At 35.4% G+C, this 17,992-nt stretch overlaps 1 protein-coding gene across 1 annotated transcript in view; it reads left to right on the plus strand.

Annotated features, from left to right (window-relative positions):
• The first annotated feature begins 313 nt into the window (after positions 1-313).
• TERB1 (telomere repeat binding bouquet formation protein 1) overlaps positions 314-17,992 on the plus strand; it is a 42,779-nt gene continuing 25,100 nt past the window's right edge. Inside the window, exons 1-7 of the mRNA XM_036115166.2 lie at positions 314-344; positions 9,547-9,657; positions 9,843-9,971; positions 12,637-12,768; positions 13,484-13,544; positions 13,642-13,757; positions 13,856-13,978. Coding sequence (XP_035971059.2) covers positions 314-344; positions 9,547-9,657; positions 9,843-9,971; positions 12,637-12,768; positions 13,484-13,544; positions 13,642-13,757; positions 13,856-13,978 — 703 coding nt within the window. The remainder of the gene's footprint in view (positions 345-9,546; positions 9,658-9,842; positions 9,972-12,636; positions 12,769-13,483; positions 13,545-13,641; positions 13,758-13,855; positions 13,979-17,992) is intronic.

Consider the following 17,992-nt stretch of genomic DNA (forward strand, 5'->3'; position numbering starts at 1 on the left):
TGTGTTAAATGCCTGTAGTACTTAAGAATGCCACGTGCGTTTATGTATGTTTTTAAATTTAATTCTTGTAACAACTTTATAAAGTAGGAATTTCCTATTTTGCAGATGAGGAAACTGAGCCTCAGAGAACTTAAGTATAACCTTTATCACATATTCAATAAGTTGTAGATTCAGTCCCTGCTCTCTGGCTTCAGGAAAACTATTTTTCCCTACCCCTTTGCATTTATAATTCTGGAATTCTCAAACATTGATTTAAATTGAGAGAATACCTTTATCTTATAGATGAAATATAAGGAAAAGGATACAGACAAGTATGGAAAGTGAGGACACAAAGAAGATACAAGGTGAGAAATTAATGGATTATTTATCTGGTATTAATTTTATAATCTATTAGTGGGATATACTGCAGATTATCTGACAGGATCCAGGAAATGAGAGAATTATTCAGCAATTTACATATGTATTTATTGTGCATCTACCCTGCCTGTCACACTGACTTCAGGACACTGACATTCTAATGGGTAAAGGCATGCTGATAATTAGAATACTGTATAATAGCTGATTTAATAGAGATATATACAAGAACAGTGGGAACCTGAGAGAACCACCACCAAAGTATACATGGAGGTACAGATTTCAGAGTTGTCCTTAGAAAGATAGAAATGATATCCATGGGCATGGAGGAGATTCATCAGAGAGGAAATATTAAAAAAAAAAAAAAGGATGGGAAATAATGTTCCTTAATGCACACCACGTAAGGTTTTGGCTGAGGAAGAGGGCTCTCAAAGACTGAGAAAAATATTTCAGAAAGGTCAATGGAAGTTTAGGAATGTGGAATTTTGGAAACTAGCCTTTGGAGAATACTTCATGAGAAAGATTGCTTGAGCTCATCAGTGTCAAATGTCCACAGATGACTGAATTATCCACTCGATTTTCTATTTAGGAGATCATTTGTTTTATTAACAGTAAATTTGATACATTTCAGCCAGGTTGCAGTATATTGACTTTTGGGTGGGAAATAAGGATCTGGAGACAGTATGAATACCTAACTCTTCTTAAAAGCTTGACTGAAGATATATGGCAATAGGTAGAGGGAGACTGTAATGTTAAGGGAGCCTTGTAAGGGAGTAGAGACAAGAGAATATATGAAAGGGGAATGGAGATTCTGAAGAGGTAGAGGTTGAAGAGAACTGAAAAGAGAGGAGGGATAATTGTAGATGCCCCTCTCAGACCCTTTTTTACACTATGGGAATTATTCATATTTTTCTTGGTCTCCATCACCAGATTTTGAGTTCCTTGGAATCAGAATCCCCATCTGGTACAGAGTGGATGCATAGTAGACAGGCAATAAATATTTGTTAAATGAATAGATTTTTAAGGAAGTCATGGGCCTGTAATGGTGCCATTTGAGTTGCATGTGAGAGAAATCAAGTCAAACTAGTACAAGCAAGAAAGGAAATCTATCAGTTCATACCACTGGGAAACTCAGAGTTGTGAGGAAGAGTTCTCCAAAAAAAGCACAAAAAGGAGGGAAATCATTCTGGGCAGGAAAAAACCCCACCAAAGTATAGTAGTTGTAGTCACTATAGGGTCCCACAACACAGGTGAATGGATTAACCACGAACAAGAAGGGCGCTAGATACCTGTTCTGATATTGTAGAGGAAGAGATAAGAATGAGTGTGGCTGTAAATATTTTGTAGGAATCCTGTGTTGTGGAAAGTGGGGAATTCTGTGAGGCCTAACATCTGTGTCTTTGAGGATTTATCTTGGCATTTGTAACCTGCTTTTGCCCAGAGAGCAAGGCAAGCCAGAGATGCCAGATAATTAATGGCCCTTTCCCTGGGAGCAGCCCTGAACAAATGACTGATTGGAATTGATGGACAAATACTCTTCATCCTATGGTGGGGGTATCTCTGAGACATGTGGCTCCACCCTGGCTCCCAGAGTTCCCTTGTGGAGTGAAGCTCCAGTTACCCTTAATAATAACTTGCTTCTGTCTGCCTTCCTGTCCTGTGTCACTTTCTCAAAAAAGTACTTAACACTCAAATCCTTGTCTCTTGGTCTACTTCTGGGGAAACCCAATTAAAACAAAGTGGAAGAGGGGCTCCTGGGTGGCTCAGTTGGTTAAGTGTCTGCCTTCGGCTCCGGTCGTGATCTCAGGGTTCTGGGATCGAGTCCCGCATCGGGCTCCCTGCTTAGCTGGGAGCCTGCTTCTCCCTCCCCCACTCCCCCTGCTTGTGTTCCCTCTCTTGCTGTGCCCCGCCCCCCGTCTCTTCTCCCTGCTCGTGCTCTTTCTCTCACTCTCTCAAATAAATAAATAAAATCATTAAAAAATAAAATAAAGTGGAAGAGAAGGAGATGTGGGACAGGGGTTGGACGTTTAAAGATAGCTAAAGATTTGGAATAGCCATTGCAGAAAATGGCAGAAGCAGCAGAACGGTGTGAGAGATAGAGCTGACCATGGATGGGATTGCTGAATAGATTTGGGGGTTATAACTTGGAATGCATACCAAATATTTGTAATGGCATAATTGCTTGATTTTTTTTTTTTCTTTTAGCAATGCCCAAATTTGGGCTGAAAGAGCAGAGAAAGGAAAATGTTTTTGAGTCATGGTTAGGATTATAGGACATGTTTAGTAGAAGGACGGGGGTCAAAGTAATCTTAGCAAGATAATGGTTGAGGTGATGAATCATGGGATCTAGGATGAATAGGGAAGGAAATGAAACTAGAAGCCTCGGTGCAGGAGGAGTAAAGGGATTATAGAGATCTTAGGGGTCAAGGAGTAAATATAAGAGTAAGAAAGTAAGACAGTTGAAAGGATTAGGGATAATATTCCAAAAGTAAGATGATAGATTTGAAAATATTACTGATAGATCTGTTCTGACTAATGACAGGGTTCCAAAGTTTGGCCTTGGAAATGAATAGCCAGATTTACATACAGTTTGAGATTTAGAAAAGAGAGACTGTCTCTTTCCCAGTATCCATATCAGTCACCCAAAAGAACTGAGATTGGGGTCACTTTGGTCATTTGGACAACTGCAAAGCATACCAGTAATTTGATTTTTTTTTTAAGACTTTATTTATTTGACAGAGAGAGACACAGCGAGAGAGGGAACACAAGCAGGGGGAGTGGGAGAGGGAGAAGCAGGCTTCCCGCGGAGCAGGGAGCCCGATGCAGGGCTCGATCCCAGGACCCTGGGATCACGACCTGAGCCAAAGGCAGACACTTAACGACTGAGCCACCCAGGCGCCCCCAGTAATTTGATTTTTGTATATAGAATAGCTTTATTAAAATATAATTGACATACCACACAATTCAACCATTTAAAGTATACAATTTAGTTGTTTTTAATATATTCACAGTGTTGTACAATCATCATCACAATCAATTTTAGTGCCTTTTTATCACCCCCAAAGCAACCCTGTACTTTTTTTTTTTGTGAGAAGTTTCATTTTTTTTTTAGTTTTTTTATTGTTATGTTAATCCCCATACATTACATCATTAGTTTTAGATGTAGTGTTCCATGATTCATTGTTTGTGCATAACACCCAGTGCTCCATGCAGAACGTGCCCTCCTCAATATCCATCACCAGGCTAACCCATCCTCCCACCCCCCTCCCCTCTAGAACCCTCAGTTTGTTTTTCAGTGTCCATCGTCTCTCATGGTTCGTCTACCCCTTTGATTTCCCCCCAACCCTGTACTCTTTAGCAGTCACACCACCACCACCCCCCAACTGTAGGCAACTGCTGATCTATTTTCTGTCTCTAGACTTGCCTATTCTGGACATATAAATTGAATCATACAATATGTGGGCTTTTGTGGCTGGCTTCTTTCACTTAGCATAGTATTATCAAGGATTATTCAAGTTTTATCAGTATCTTCATTCCTTTTTGTTGCCGAATAATATTCCATTGAATGGATATATCTTATTTTTTTTTTTTTTAAAGATTTTATTTATTTGAGAGAGAGAGTGCACATGAGAGGGGGGAGGGTCAGAGGGAGAAGCAGACTCCCTGCTGAGCAGGGAGCCCGATGCAGGACTCGATTCCGGGTCTCCAGGATCATGACCTGAGCCGAAGGCAGTCGCTTAACCAACTGAGCCACCCAGGCGCCCCTGGATATATCTTATTTTGTTTATGCATTCAAGAGGTGATGGAAATTTGGGTTTCCACTGTTTGGCAGTTATGAGTAATGTTGCTGTGAACATTCATGTACAAGTTTTTGTGTGACATGTTTTCATTTCTCTTGGGTATATATCTAGTAGTAGAATTATTGAGTCTGGTAAATTTATATTTAACCTTTTGGGGAATTGCTAGACTTTTTGCCAAAGTGGCTGTACCATTTTACGTTCCTACAGCAATGTACAAGGGTTCCATTTTCTTCAAATTCTTGGTAAACACTTGTCATAATCTTTTTGATTATAGCCATCCTAGTGGATTTGAAGTGGTGTTTTTTTTAACTATTTTTATTTAAGATTTTATTTATTTATTTGAGAGAGAGAGAATGAGAGCGGGGGGAGGGTCAGAGGGAGAAGCAGACTCCCTGCTGAGCGGGGAGCCTGATGCTGACTGGATCCCAGGACTTCAGGATCATGACCTGAGCTGAAGGCAGTTGCTTAACCAACAGGCGCCCCTGTGAAGTGGTATTTAATTGTGGTTTTGGTTTCCATTTTCTTAATGACTAATGATGTTGAGCGTCTTTTCATATACTAACTGACCATTTGTGTATCTTTCTTGGAGAAATGTCTATATGCTTTTTACTTGGGTTATCTTTTTATTATTGACTTTTAAGAGTTCTTTATATTTTCTGAACACAAGCCCCTTATCAGATATCTGATTTGTAGATCTATTCTTCCCTTCTGTGAGTTGTCTTTTCACATTCTTGATATCTTTTGAAGCTCAAAAAATTTCAAATTTTAGGTCCAATTTATCCAATTTTCTTTTATAAATTGTGCTTCTATATTGTATATACTTGAGTTTTTGTTTTATTTTCTTCAGGAATGATTGAAGGAACTAGGTTGCATAGGCTGGAGAAGATAAAACTGAGTTGTAGATGTTATTAGGTGCTTTGTCTGGGAAGGGAGGGATTATAATAGAAAATATCAAAGTAGGAGAGGGTGTACAAGAGGGAATAGAGGAATACATAAAGAAGTTTCTTGTTTTCTGCAGTTGTGCCTAGAATTGAAAATCAACATGCCCCATCAAAAATCCTCTTTGGCTTGTTGTTATTGCTATCCATACAGTCAAACTAACCTTCTTACGGTCTCTGTTAATGTAGAAAATGATCAATAAATGTTTGCTATTGCTTTAAGATAATTTAGTAATAGCCTTTGTACTATGGTTTTTTACTAACAAGTTGAGTCATGAGTAATTTTATTGAACCAAACTGTCAGTTGAATTTCTTTTAAGAGGAAAACTAAATATTGATTGATAATAGATCTAAGTTTCTTTTAATGTGTTCCTCTATGTTTTTATGTTCTTTCTTCATCCTATATCTTTGAGAACTTTAAATTTAATTCAAACATATGTCAAAATCTGCATACAATTTTATTTAAAACCAAGAGATGAAATTGTTAAAAGGCCGTAGTGAAAAGTTTTATAGGGAAATGATTGTCTTTCATTTTTAGTTGCAAATAAATATTTCAAGTTTATATTTTTGTAAGTTTTGACACACACATATGTATATATGCAAACAGTAGCACAATCAGGATAGGGAATATATCCTCATGCACCCTTATAATACTTCTTTTCGTCCCTTCCTGGACCCCTTTCCCCCAAGCAACCACTGATCTGCCTTCTGTTACTATAGTTTACATTTTTTTTTCCAATACACGGAGTAATACAGTATATATTCTTTTTTTGTGGTTTCTTTCAGTTTAATTATTTTGAGATTCCTCCAGGTTGTTGCATATATCAATAGTTAACTCCTTTTTATTGTTATACTTAGCCATAGTGTATGGTCATACCACAATTTATTTATCCATTCATCTGTTGATGGACATTTCAGTTGTTTTCAGTTTTTGGCTATTACATATAATGCTGCCATGAACATTTGTGTATAAGTCTTTGTATGGACCATACCTGCTTTTCTTTTAGATAAATTCTTAGGAGTGAAATGGCTGGATCAAATGGTAGGTGTATGTTTAACAATTTATGAAACTGCTGAGGGGTGCTTGGTTGGTTCAGTCAGTTAAGCATCTGCCTTTGGCTTAGGTCATGATCTCAGGGTCCTGGGATCGAGCCCTGTGTCAGGCTTCCTGCTCAGGGGAGAACCTGCTTCTCCCTCTCCCTCTGCCCCTCCCCTTGCTTGTGCTTGCTCTCTCTCAAATAAATAAATCTTAAAAAAAAAAAGAAAATGAAGTTTTAAATTTTGATGAAATACAGTTTATTCCTTATTTTTCTACAGATTGTGCTATTTACATTGTGTCTACGAAATTTTCACCTAAACCAAGGTTGCAAAGATTTTTTCCTGTGTTACCTCTTAAAAGTTTTATAGTTCCAATTTTACATTATGTCTGCAATCCCTTTTGAGTTAATTTTTGTATATGGTTTGATTCGAGTTTGGTTTGTTATGTTTTTGAACGTGGGTATCTAGTTGTTACAGTACCATTTGTTGGAAAGACTATCCTTTCTTCTCTGCATTGCCATTGTAAAAAAATAAGCCTGTTGGGGTTACATTGAATTTATAGATCAAGTTGAGGAAATCGACATTTTAACAATATTTAGTCCTCCAACCCATGAAAAAGGTGTTTTACTCCCTTTATTTCAATCTTCTTTAATATGTCTCCACAGTATTTTTTAAGTTTTAGTAGACATGTTGTTCACATCTTTTGTCAGATTTATCCCTAAGTATTTAATATTTTTGATGCTATTATAAGCAGCATTGTTGTTGTTTTTTTTTTAAGTTGGCTCCAGGGGCACCTGGGTGGCTCAGTCGTTAAGCATCTGCCTTCGGCTCAGGTCATGATCCCAGGTTCCTGGGATTGAGCCACACATCGGTCACCCTGCTCCGCAGAGCCTGCTTCTCCCTCTCCCACTCCCCTTACTTGTGTTTCCTCTCTCTCTGTGTCTCTCCCTGTCAAAAAAATAATAAATAAAATCTTAAAAAAAAAATAAAAATAAAAAAATAAAGTTGGCTCCATGCCCAAGGCAGAGCTCTAACTCATGACTGGTGAGGTCATGACCTGAGCTGAGATCAAGAGTTGGATGCTCAACTGACTGAGCCACCCAGGCTCCCCATAAACGGCATTATTTTTCAATTTCAATTTTCAATTACTTATTGCTGGTATATATAGAAATGTAATTGATTTCTGTATGTTAAATGGATATACTGAAACCTTACTATACTCAGTAGCTCTTTTGTAGATTCCATCAGATTATCTGTATAGAAGGTCATGTTATACATGAAGGTAGATAGTTTTATTACTTCCTTCCTAATTTGAATGTCTTTTGTTTCTTTTTCTCACCTGATGGCACTGGCTAAGCTCTCCAGTACAATGTTAAATGGAATGTTAAATAGAATGACATTGGCTAGACTCCCCAGTACAATGTTAAACATCTCTGTCTTGTTCCTGATCTCAGGGAGAAAGAATTCAGTCTTTCTCTGTTAAGTATTATGTTTACTGTAGGGCTTTTTTTTGTAGATATACTTTCTTAAATTGAGGAGGTTTTCTTCTAGTCCAAGTTTGCTGAACTTTTTTTTTTTTTATCAGAAATGAATGTTGAATTTTATCAAATGCTTTTTCTGCATCTATTGAGATAACCATATAATTTTCCACGTTAGTTTGTCATATTACATCAATTGATTTTTCATATCTTAAGCCAACCCTGAATTTTAGGATATACCCACTTGGTCATGATGTATTGTTACTTTAAATGTTTTTAGATTCAGTTTGCTAAAATTATTTAGACTTTTTACATGTATGTTCATGTGGGATATTGGTCTGTAGTTGTCTTTTTTTCCTTTCTAATTGCTTTGGTTTTGGTATTAGGGTAAGGCTGGCCTCATAGAATAAGTTTGGAAGTATTCCTTCTCTCCAAACTTTTAGAAAAGTTTGTGTAGAATTGGTATTACTTCTTCCTTAAGCATTTGGAAGAGTTTACAAATGAAGCTATCTGAACCTGGAGTTTTCTTTACAAAAGGTTTTTAAAGTGTGATTTCAATTTCTTTCATAGATATAGGAATATTTAGGTTATCTGATTTCTTCTTGGGTGAGTTTAGATAATTTGTGTCTTTCTTTCTTTCTTTTTTTTTTTTTTTTTAAGATTTTGTTTATTTGAGAGAGAAAGAGAGAGAGTGTGCCTGCACATCAGCAGGAAGAGGGAGATGGGCAGGGGCAGAAGGAAAAGCAGACTCCCTGCTAAGCAGGGAGATCCATATGGGGCTCTATCCCAGGACCCTAGGATCATGACCTGAGCCAAAGGTAGAGGCTTAACCAACTGAGCCACCCAGGTGCCCAGTTTGTGTCTTTCTTAATGATTTTATTTTTTTAAGTAATCTCTACACCCAATGTGGGGCTCGAATTTACAATCCCAAGATCAAGAGTTGCATGCTTTACTGACTGAGCCAGCCAGGTGCCCCTAATTTGTGTCTTTCAAGCAATTTGTCCATTTCACCTAAGTCATTGAATCTATAGATAAGAAGTTATGCATAACTATTATTTATCTTTTGAATATAAATAGAATCTATGATGATGCCATCTCTCATTCTGGTATTGGTAATTTGTGTCTTTGCTCCTTTTCCCTCATCAGTTTGTCTAGAGATTTATCAGTTTTACTGATCTTCTCAAAGAACCAGTTCTTTTTTCTGCTTTCAGTCTCATTGATTTTTAGTTTTGATCTTTATTTCCTTCCTTCTACTTACTTTGGGTTTAATTTACTGTTTTTATAGCTTCTTAAGATGGAAGCTAAGGTCATTAATTTGAGACCTTTCTTCTTTTTTTTTTTTTTAAAGATTTTATTTATTTATTTGAGAGAAAACACAAGCAGGGGGGAGCGGCAGAGGGAGAGGAAGAAGCAGGCTCCCCACTGAGCAGGGAGCCTGATTTGGGACTCCATCCCAGGACCCTGGGATCATGATCTGAGCGGAAGGCAGATGCTTAACCAACTGAGCCACCCAGGCGCCCCAAGACCTTTCTTTTTTTATAATATAAGCATTTAGTATTGTAAATTTCCTCCCAAATACTGTTTTGGTAGCATCCCACAAGTTATAATGTGTTGTATTTTCATTTTCATTCAGTTCATTTCTAAGTGGCAGATGTTTAAACCAGTGTAGATTTATTTAAAGAAAATAATATTTGAATTTTGTATTCTATTTCATGCAAGGGGAAAATCTAATAGTTATAAGAATTTCATTTCAAGTTCTTTTATTTAAGGAACATCTTTTATATATCTTTACTGTTTGATAGATTATAAAAGGAATATATACTTATTATTTTAAAAACAAACATTACAAAGATACAACATTTAGAAAGTGAAATTTAAATGGTTAGTTTTTGAAAAGAAACATTTGGTTTAAAAGAAAAAGAAATTTTTGTTCTTCAGAAATGAAGACTGACCTGAACTTATTATTGGAGTGCCTGAAGTATCAAATGGACAACCCTTTCTCACAAAAGGAAGCTTTGGTCACTATTCATTCAATTTGTCAACAAAATAGTAAGACATGATACTGAATTTTTATCTGTGATTCTAGTTCTTTAGTATTGTGATATATGAAATATGCATAGTTCTTTCTCTTTGACTCAGTTACTCTGTATGCTTTGTTACAAAGTTCACGTGATTTATTTTCTCCCTAAAAGATTCATAATATCATTTGTTTTGTTTTTCTGTACACCCTATAGGTAATGCAGGTGTTTATTTTAGGGAAATTGGTGGTTTGATGTTTGTAAAAAATCTTGCAAAGTCAAGTGAACATAGCATGGTAAAAGAAGCAGCCTTATACACATTAGGAGCTGTTGCAGAACAAAATGGTAATATATGAAAACTTTTTTTCATTATCCTTCAAGCATTGTGCTATATTTTAACAAACTACTAAAAAGTAATTTTAGAATTAAGTTCCTTTTTTACATGTCTGAATAGTTTTATCCAGTTATTTTATTTATTTGTTTAAATTCATGCATGCCACTTGTTAACTAATGAAGGAACCAGTAAAATAAGACAACTGTTTCAAAGGCAATGACAAAAAAAACAACATAGGCGTTACAGAATGCTAAAATAGATTTGTACGTAGGCATATAACTGGTCAGTATCTGCAGGGCAACAATCAGTTGCGTTCTACTGGCCAAAATGTTTTGTATTTCTATGATCAAGAGTAACCTAGGGCACCTGGGTGGTGCAGTTGGTTAAGCGTCTGACTCTTGGTTTCGGCTCAGGTTGTGATCTCAGGGTCGTGAGACTGAGCCCTGCGTGGGGCTCTGTGTGAGATTCTGTCTCCCTCTTCCTCTGCCCCTCCTGCTCATGTGCTCATGTGCGTGCATGCTTTCTCTCAAAATAAATAAATAAATAAATATATATTTTTTAAAGGATGACTTGGATTACTATCAATTTTCTACAATTTACAGAGATGTAAAATAGCCCAAAGACAGTGAAAGACACAGATAATCTAGAAGGGTGTGCTAGATGGGACATTCAGTAATCATTTCAAAATCTTTCACAATTTTTCTTGCTGTTAGTCGGAAACATTTGTTTCACTTTGTCTTCTGTGCTTATCTTTTTTTTTGTCATGCAAAAGTTTATTTTTACAAAAATAAAATTCATCATTCTTTCCCCTTTTTGCTTCTGGATTTTGAGTCATAGGAAAGTTTTCCATACTCTTAAGGTTCTAGGGGAATCCACCCACATTGACTTTTGGTCCTAGTATGGTTTTATTTTTTACGTTTACATTTTCCTTTTTGAATCCTTTTGAATATCCTGGGGTATGGCATGATATATGCTCCAGTTTCATCTTTTTTATGTGGCAATCCAGCTATTCTAACACTTCTTATTAAAAAGATCTTTTTCATGTTGATTTGAGATGCTATTAGTGCTTCATGAATTTGCATATGTGGTGGGTCTATCTCTGGTTTTTCTATTACGTTCATTCTCTATATAACTAGGTAGTTGAGTCAAAAAACAAAGATAACCTACAACATCTTGTATATAGATAAATATACTCTGGGTAGAGAAATTCATGTTGGTAAAAACATTTTCCTGTATTATACCCAAAATGAAGTTGAATCTAAAGTACTGGTTTGTCAAACAACTTTCTATTCTTAAAGTTTCAATTTTTTTTTTTTAATGCGGGGCTTGAACTTGACCCTGAGGTCAAGACCTGAGCTGAGATCAAAAGTCAAATAGCTTAGCCAATTGAGCCACCCAGATGCCACTTAAATTTTCATCCATAAATATTTCTTCATCATTTGGTAGGAACCAAGCTGTGTGCTAGTCATTGGGATAAATCAGACACTGTCCTTTGCTTTGAGAGAAAGTCTAATAGCTGGTTCTAAATACTGGATAAAATACAAATTATATCTCTGTGTTCAAATTATTATTATTTTTAAAGATTTTATTTTTTAAGTTTATTTTTTTTTAGTAATCTGTACACCCAATGTAGGGCTCAAACTCATCACCCCTAAGATCAAGAGTCGCATGCTCTTCTGACTGAGCCAGCCACATGCCCTCTTAAATTATTTTTAAAAAATTCTGTTTATTGTATTATTATCACACACACACACACACACACACACACAACCCTACTGTCAGGTATCATTTTTGCTTTTTGGAAAGATATTTTTATTTCTAGGAAGTTTTTAAAAAATAGCACAAGTATCATTTGTCTATCTTCTAAAACAGGTTTCTGAATTTTTAAAAATTTTTCTCTTGGGGCGCCTGGGTGGCTCAGTCGTTAAGCGTCTGCCTTCGGCTCAGGTCATGATCCCAGGGTCCTGGGATCGAGCCCCGCATCGGGCTTCCTGCTCACCCTGAAGCCTGCTTCTCCCTCTCCTACTCCCCCTGCTTGTGTTCCCTCTCTCGCTATCTCTCTCTCTGTCAAATAAATAAATAAAATCTTAAAAAAAAAATTTTTTTTTTCTCTTGCTATCTTTTGTTACTTACTCATCCTCTTAAATTTTTTTCATATTTTTTTGTTTAGTTAGGTTTAGGGTTTTGTTTTTTTTAAAGATTTTATTTATTTATTTGCCAGAGAGAGAGAGAGAGCGAGAGAGAGAGCGAGAGAGAGAGCGATCAAGCACAAGCAGGGGGAGCGGCAGGCAGAGGGAGAAGCAGGCTCCCCACTGAGCAAGGATCCCAATGTGGGACTCGATCCCAGGATCCTGGGATCATGACCTGAGCCGAAGGCAGATGCTTAACCGACTGAGCCACCCAGGCGTCCCTAGTTAGGTTTTTATTAGAAATTCTAGGAGATTTTGTACATGTTTTAGAGCCTCAGTCAAGTACTTCTGATTAAGGTACTGCTTTTTTGTCTGCTAATTGAGTAAGCACATAGCAATTTTTCAGAAATTTTGTTGCATGACTAATAAATGTCAATGAAATGAGATCTGGTTGAGAACCATCTGTTTGGCAACTTTATATTTTGTTCAGCGTATTTTAAGACTTATGCTAATGCATAGAAATTGAAATTATATTTTTATTTTTCAGTTTACTGTCAGCAGTCTTTGTGCACTTCAGAATTATTTGAAGACTTAACTTGGTTCTTATCTAATGGTGATTCAAACACAAATTTGAAAAGAATGTCTGTCTATGTTATTTTGGTTCTAGTTTCAAATAATAGTAAGTACATTCTTTCGTGGTGTAGAAACATTTAAAAAAATAATAAATTGAAATAGTCTTTGTTCTTTTTATTCTAGTCTTTATATTAGTGTCTTTTTTTTTTTTTTTTTAAGTAGGCTCTACGTCTAGCGTGGAGCCCAATGCAGGGCTTGAACTCACAACCCTGAGATCAAGACCTGAGCTGAGATCAAGAGTCGGACACTTAACCGACTGAGCCACCCAGGCACCCCTATATCAGTGTCTTTTTAAAAAATCTTACTAACTTCTGAGAACTACTAGCTTTAAAGAAAAGAGAATCACATATATTTAATTGTTTGATATTTATTAATTATAAAAAATAGTAAAGTGATTTGTGTTATTTAAATAACATTGAAAAGGAGCAGCTTTAAAAGCAAAAGAGGCATTTGATGATTAGTTTGGTTGATTTTCCACTGAATTAGCCATTTAGTTACAGTGTTTATTATATCAGCTAACAATGGCCTTAAATTTCATGTAGCTCTTAGCTAAAATTTATTTCAGTTTTGGAGGAAATTTGAATGCTGTCTTTTTCTGGGCATAAGTAGTGTATAACCCCGATTACAGATTTTTATCTATTGCAATACTTTAAAGTGATTACAAGTTATTTATTAAAAATACTACTTAAATGTTTTTCATTTCTGCAAAATTACTTATAAACAGAAGTCCTATTTGTGTATTATATGTCTGTTTTTTTAAGGGACTGGACAAACCCTTGTAAGAGAAACAGGTTGTATTACAGTTCTGACACAGTTGTTCAGGTAAGAAAATACAAATCTTTTGTTGTTATTCATTACTTAAGACTTTAACACATTTGTTTTAATTTGCTTCTTCCTTTTTTTTTTTTTAACCAAATAGGACTGTTCTTTCAAAATACGAGTTGAATTTGTCGGATACTAATGTATTCCAGAGCTATCAGTTATGGTCTTCAGTGTGTAGTACCTTGTGCGTCTGTGTCAACAATCCTCAAAATGGTAATATCTCAAATATTTAAATATAAAAATAAAATAAAAACAAATGAACTGATATTTTCCAAATATATTAAAACATGATTGACTTTGTCTCCTTTCAGATGAAAATCAAATGTTTTGCTGTTCACTTTTTCCACATGCCAATGACTGGCTAATAAATTGTATCAAACCTGAGATAATTCGCCCTGTTTGCTCATTTATTGGGCTCACTCTTGCAAATAACAGTAAGTATTCATTATTCTCTAGTTTTACTTGAAGAAACATAGTTCAAAACATAACAAAAACCTATTGAGTTAATTATGGAGTTAATTGAATTAATGAAATAATTTTATTACAGTAAGTTGGGTTGTTTTGGTTGCATTTAGACTATTACAGATAGGAAAATCTTGAAAGTAGACATTGTTAGGAAGATAATAGGAAAGATGGAGGTAGCAGCATAGTTTTGAATCTCCCCAGATACCCTCACGAAACAGAGCAACTAGATAGCAAAACTAAAGCCCCACACAGTATATTCTCTGATCACACATAATTAAATTAGAAATGAATAAAAATAAAACATCTAGAAAAGTCCCAAATATCTGAAAATTACTCAGTGCTAAAAAAGAGACTAAAAAAAAACCCTACAAACCCATGAGTAAAAGAGTAAGTCATGGGGCGCCTGGGTGGCTCAGTCGTTAAACGTCTGCCTTCAGCTCAGGTCATGATCCCAGGGTCCTGGGATCGAGCCCCACATCGGGCTCCCTGCACCGCGGGAAGCCTGCTTCTCCCTCTCCCACTCCCCCTGCTTGTGTTCCCTCTCTCGCTGTATCTCTCTGTCAGATAAATAAAATCTTTTTTTTTTAAAAAAAGAGTAAGTCATGAAGAAATTAGAAATGTTTTTAACTGAATGATAATGAAAGCACAACATTAAAAAACTGGGTTGCTAAAAATAAATAAATGAATGAATAAAAAATAAAAGCTGGGTTGCTGCAAAAACATTCTGAAAGCAGTGTTTGGAGGGAAATTTATAGCACTACAGTTTGTATAAGGAAAGAAGAAAGCTCTCAATCAATTATATTAGTTTCCACCTAAGAAACTAGAAAATAAATCAAGTTAAACTCAGAGTAAAGAAGGAAATAATAAAGAGAAGATAAGAAATCAATGCAATAGAAAAATAACAGAATAGGGAAAAATCAATGAAACCAGAGCTAGTTCTTTAAAAAGATCAATGAAATGGTGGATCCTTTAGCCAGACTAACCACAAAATAAAAAGAGAGGGCCCAAATTACTAATATCAGGAATAAGAAATGACATCACTCTAGATCCTAACAGATATTAAAAGGATAATAAAGGAATAATCAAAACAACTTTATGCCACTAAATTTGACAACTTACATGAATTGGATAAATTCTTTGAAAGGCACCAACCACCAAAGCTCACTCAGAAGAAATAGATAACCTGAATATTATTATGTATATTAAAGAAATTGAATTTGTAGTTGAAAACCTAAAACAGGAATTTCCAGGCCCTGATGGCTTCACTGGTGAATTATGACAAACATTTAAGGAAAATAAATTCTACATAAATTGCCAGGAAATGGAAGTGGAAGAAACACTTCCCAACACATTTTGATGTTTTTATTTTAGTTTATTTTATTTTATGTTATTTTATTTTATTATTTTATTTAAGTAATCTTCATGCCCAACATGGGGCTTGAACTCACGACTCAAGAACAAGAGTTGCATGCTCTACTGACTGAGCCAGCCAGGCGCCCCTTTCCCCATACATTTTAGATCAGCATTATTCCCCTACTAAAACTTGAAAAAGACCTTACAAGAAAACTGTACGTCAATATCCTTTATCAATATAGATGCAAACATCCTTAGCAAGACATTAACAAATCAGGGGTTCCTGGCTGGCTCAGTCTGTAGAGCATGTGGCTCTTGATCTTGGGGTCATGAGTTCAAGCCCCATGTTGGGTTCAGAGCTTACTTAAAGAAATTTTTAAAAAGTTATAATTAAAATTTTAAAAAATATTAACAAATCAAATCCAGCAATATACAGAAAGGATAATGTATTATGACCAAGTGACATTTATCCTAGGAATGCAAGATTGGTTGAACATTGGAAAATTCACCATATTCACAGGTTATGACAGAAAAGAAAAACTATACAATCTAAAAGGATGCAAGGAAAGCTTTTCATGTAGTTCAACATATATTTGTGACAAAAGCTTTTGGTAAACTAGGAATAGATAGAACTTCTCAGTGTGGTAGAGGGCCTCTACAAAACACAGTTAACATAGTCAATGATGAAAGACTTAATGTGCCCTCCACCAACCCCAAGATTGGAAAAAAACAAGGATGGCTACTCTCAATGCTTTAACATTTTACTGGGTGTTCAGGCCGGTGAAATAAGACAAGAAAATAAAAGGCGTAGAGATTGAAAAGGAAAAGAAAATACAGTATTTATTAATACGTGACGTGATTGAAGAATCTACAATAAAGCTACAGGAATGAATAAATGATTTTAGCAAGGTTGCAGGATACAGGGTCATATGCAGAAATCAACTGTATTTCTATGTAGTAGCAACAAGCAATCGGGAACTTAAACTATCGTTTATAATCATATCAAAAAACTACTTAGGGATATATTTAATGAAATATGTGCAATGTCTATATGCTGAAAACTATGAAACATTGCTGAGGTAAAGAAAACCTAAATTAATGGGAGATATATTACACTCATGGATTGTAAGACTCAGTATTATTAGAATGTCACTTTGCAAATTCATCTCTTGATTCAAGGCATTCCCATCAAAATACGAGCAGGCGTTGCTGTAGAAATTGACAGGCTGATTCTAAATTTACATGGAAATGCAAAGGGGCAAGGATAGTCAAAACTGTTTTGAAAAAGGTCAGAATTATGGGATTTATATTACTTGATTTCAATACTTATCATACAGTAATCAAGAAAGTGTGGCATTAGTTTAAGTGTAGACATACTAGATCAATGGAACAAAATAGAGAACCCAGAAATAGACCCACACATATATAGTCGCTGGTTTTCTAAAAAGGTGCCATAACAATTCCATGTGGGAATTTGTCTTTTCAACAAATGCTTCTGGAAAGAGTGGATATCTGTACACATAATATGAATCTCAACCCTAATTTTATACTGTTTGTAAAAATTAACCTGAAGCGATCCACAGACCTAAGTGTAAGAACTAAAACTGTAAAATTCTAGACAAAAACATAGGAGCAAATCTTCATAATTTGGGAGAAGACAAAGATTTCTTAGGACACAGAAAGTATGAGCCACTAAGGAAAAAATGAGAAATTGGACTTCAGTGAAATTGAAAGCTTTAACTCTTCAAAAGACCATGTTAAAATGAAAAGGAAAACCATAGACTGGAAGAAAATATTTGTGAAATGTACATCTGACAAAGAACTTGTACCCAAAATATATATAGAACTCCTACAAATTGGTAGGAAAACAACCTAATGATTAAAAAAATGGGCAAGATTTGGACAAATACTTCACCAAAGAAGATACGAGTATTAAATTGTAAATAAGTAATGAGAAAGTTTTTGAAAAGCTGCTCAAAATCATTGGTCATCAGAGAAATCCAAACTAAAACCCCAGGGATACCACTACACACTCACACCATGCCTAAAAGCAGAAAGGCTAGTAATATTAAACGTTGATGAGGATATGGAGCAACTAGAACTTTCTCACACATTGTTGGTGTGTACCTATATTCACGTATTTAAAGCAAATAGTCATGTTTCACGTGCAAAGGAACATATCTCTATAATTCCAAAATTGTGTTCTCTTTCCATGACGCTTTGACATTTCCTTTTTCTCTAAAAGTCAACTTGAAATAGGAATAATTTTAGGACCTCATTACTCTTAGCAAACTCGTATGAAATAAGAGATTAGATAAAATTTGAAATATTCAGTGTACAAGTGTAGACTAGGATGTTCTTATGCTTATAAGCCTGAATTTTTATTACATAGGCTATTACTAGAAAATGTGGTAACACAGTGCCATTTTTATCTAAACATTTAAAGATATTTCTTTTTCAAGAGGTTTTTGTTTTGTTTTGTTTTTTAATGAAAATACTTTGCAGAAAAGAAACCTGTTTTGGAGTCTCCATAATATTGAAAATGGTTGCTTATCCTTCAGTAACATTTCCTAACACCTCCTTTCGCAGATGTAGAAAATTCTGAACCTGATATTTTTTTAATACATATT

This window comes from Halichoerus grypus, chromosome 15, assembly GCF_964656455.1.
Source record: "Halichoerus grypus chromosome 15, mHalGry1.hap1.1, whole genome shotgun sequence".
NCBI lineage: Eukaryota > Metazoa > Chordata > Mammalia > Carnivora > Phocidae > Halichoerus > Halichoerus grypus.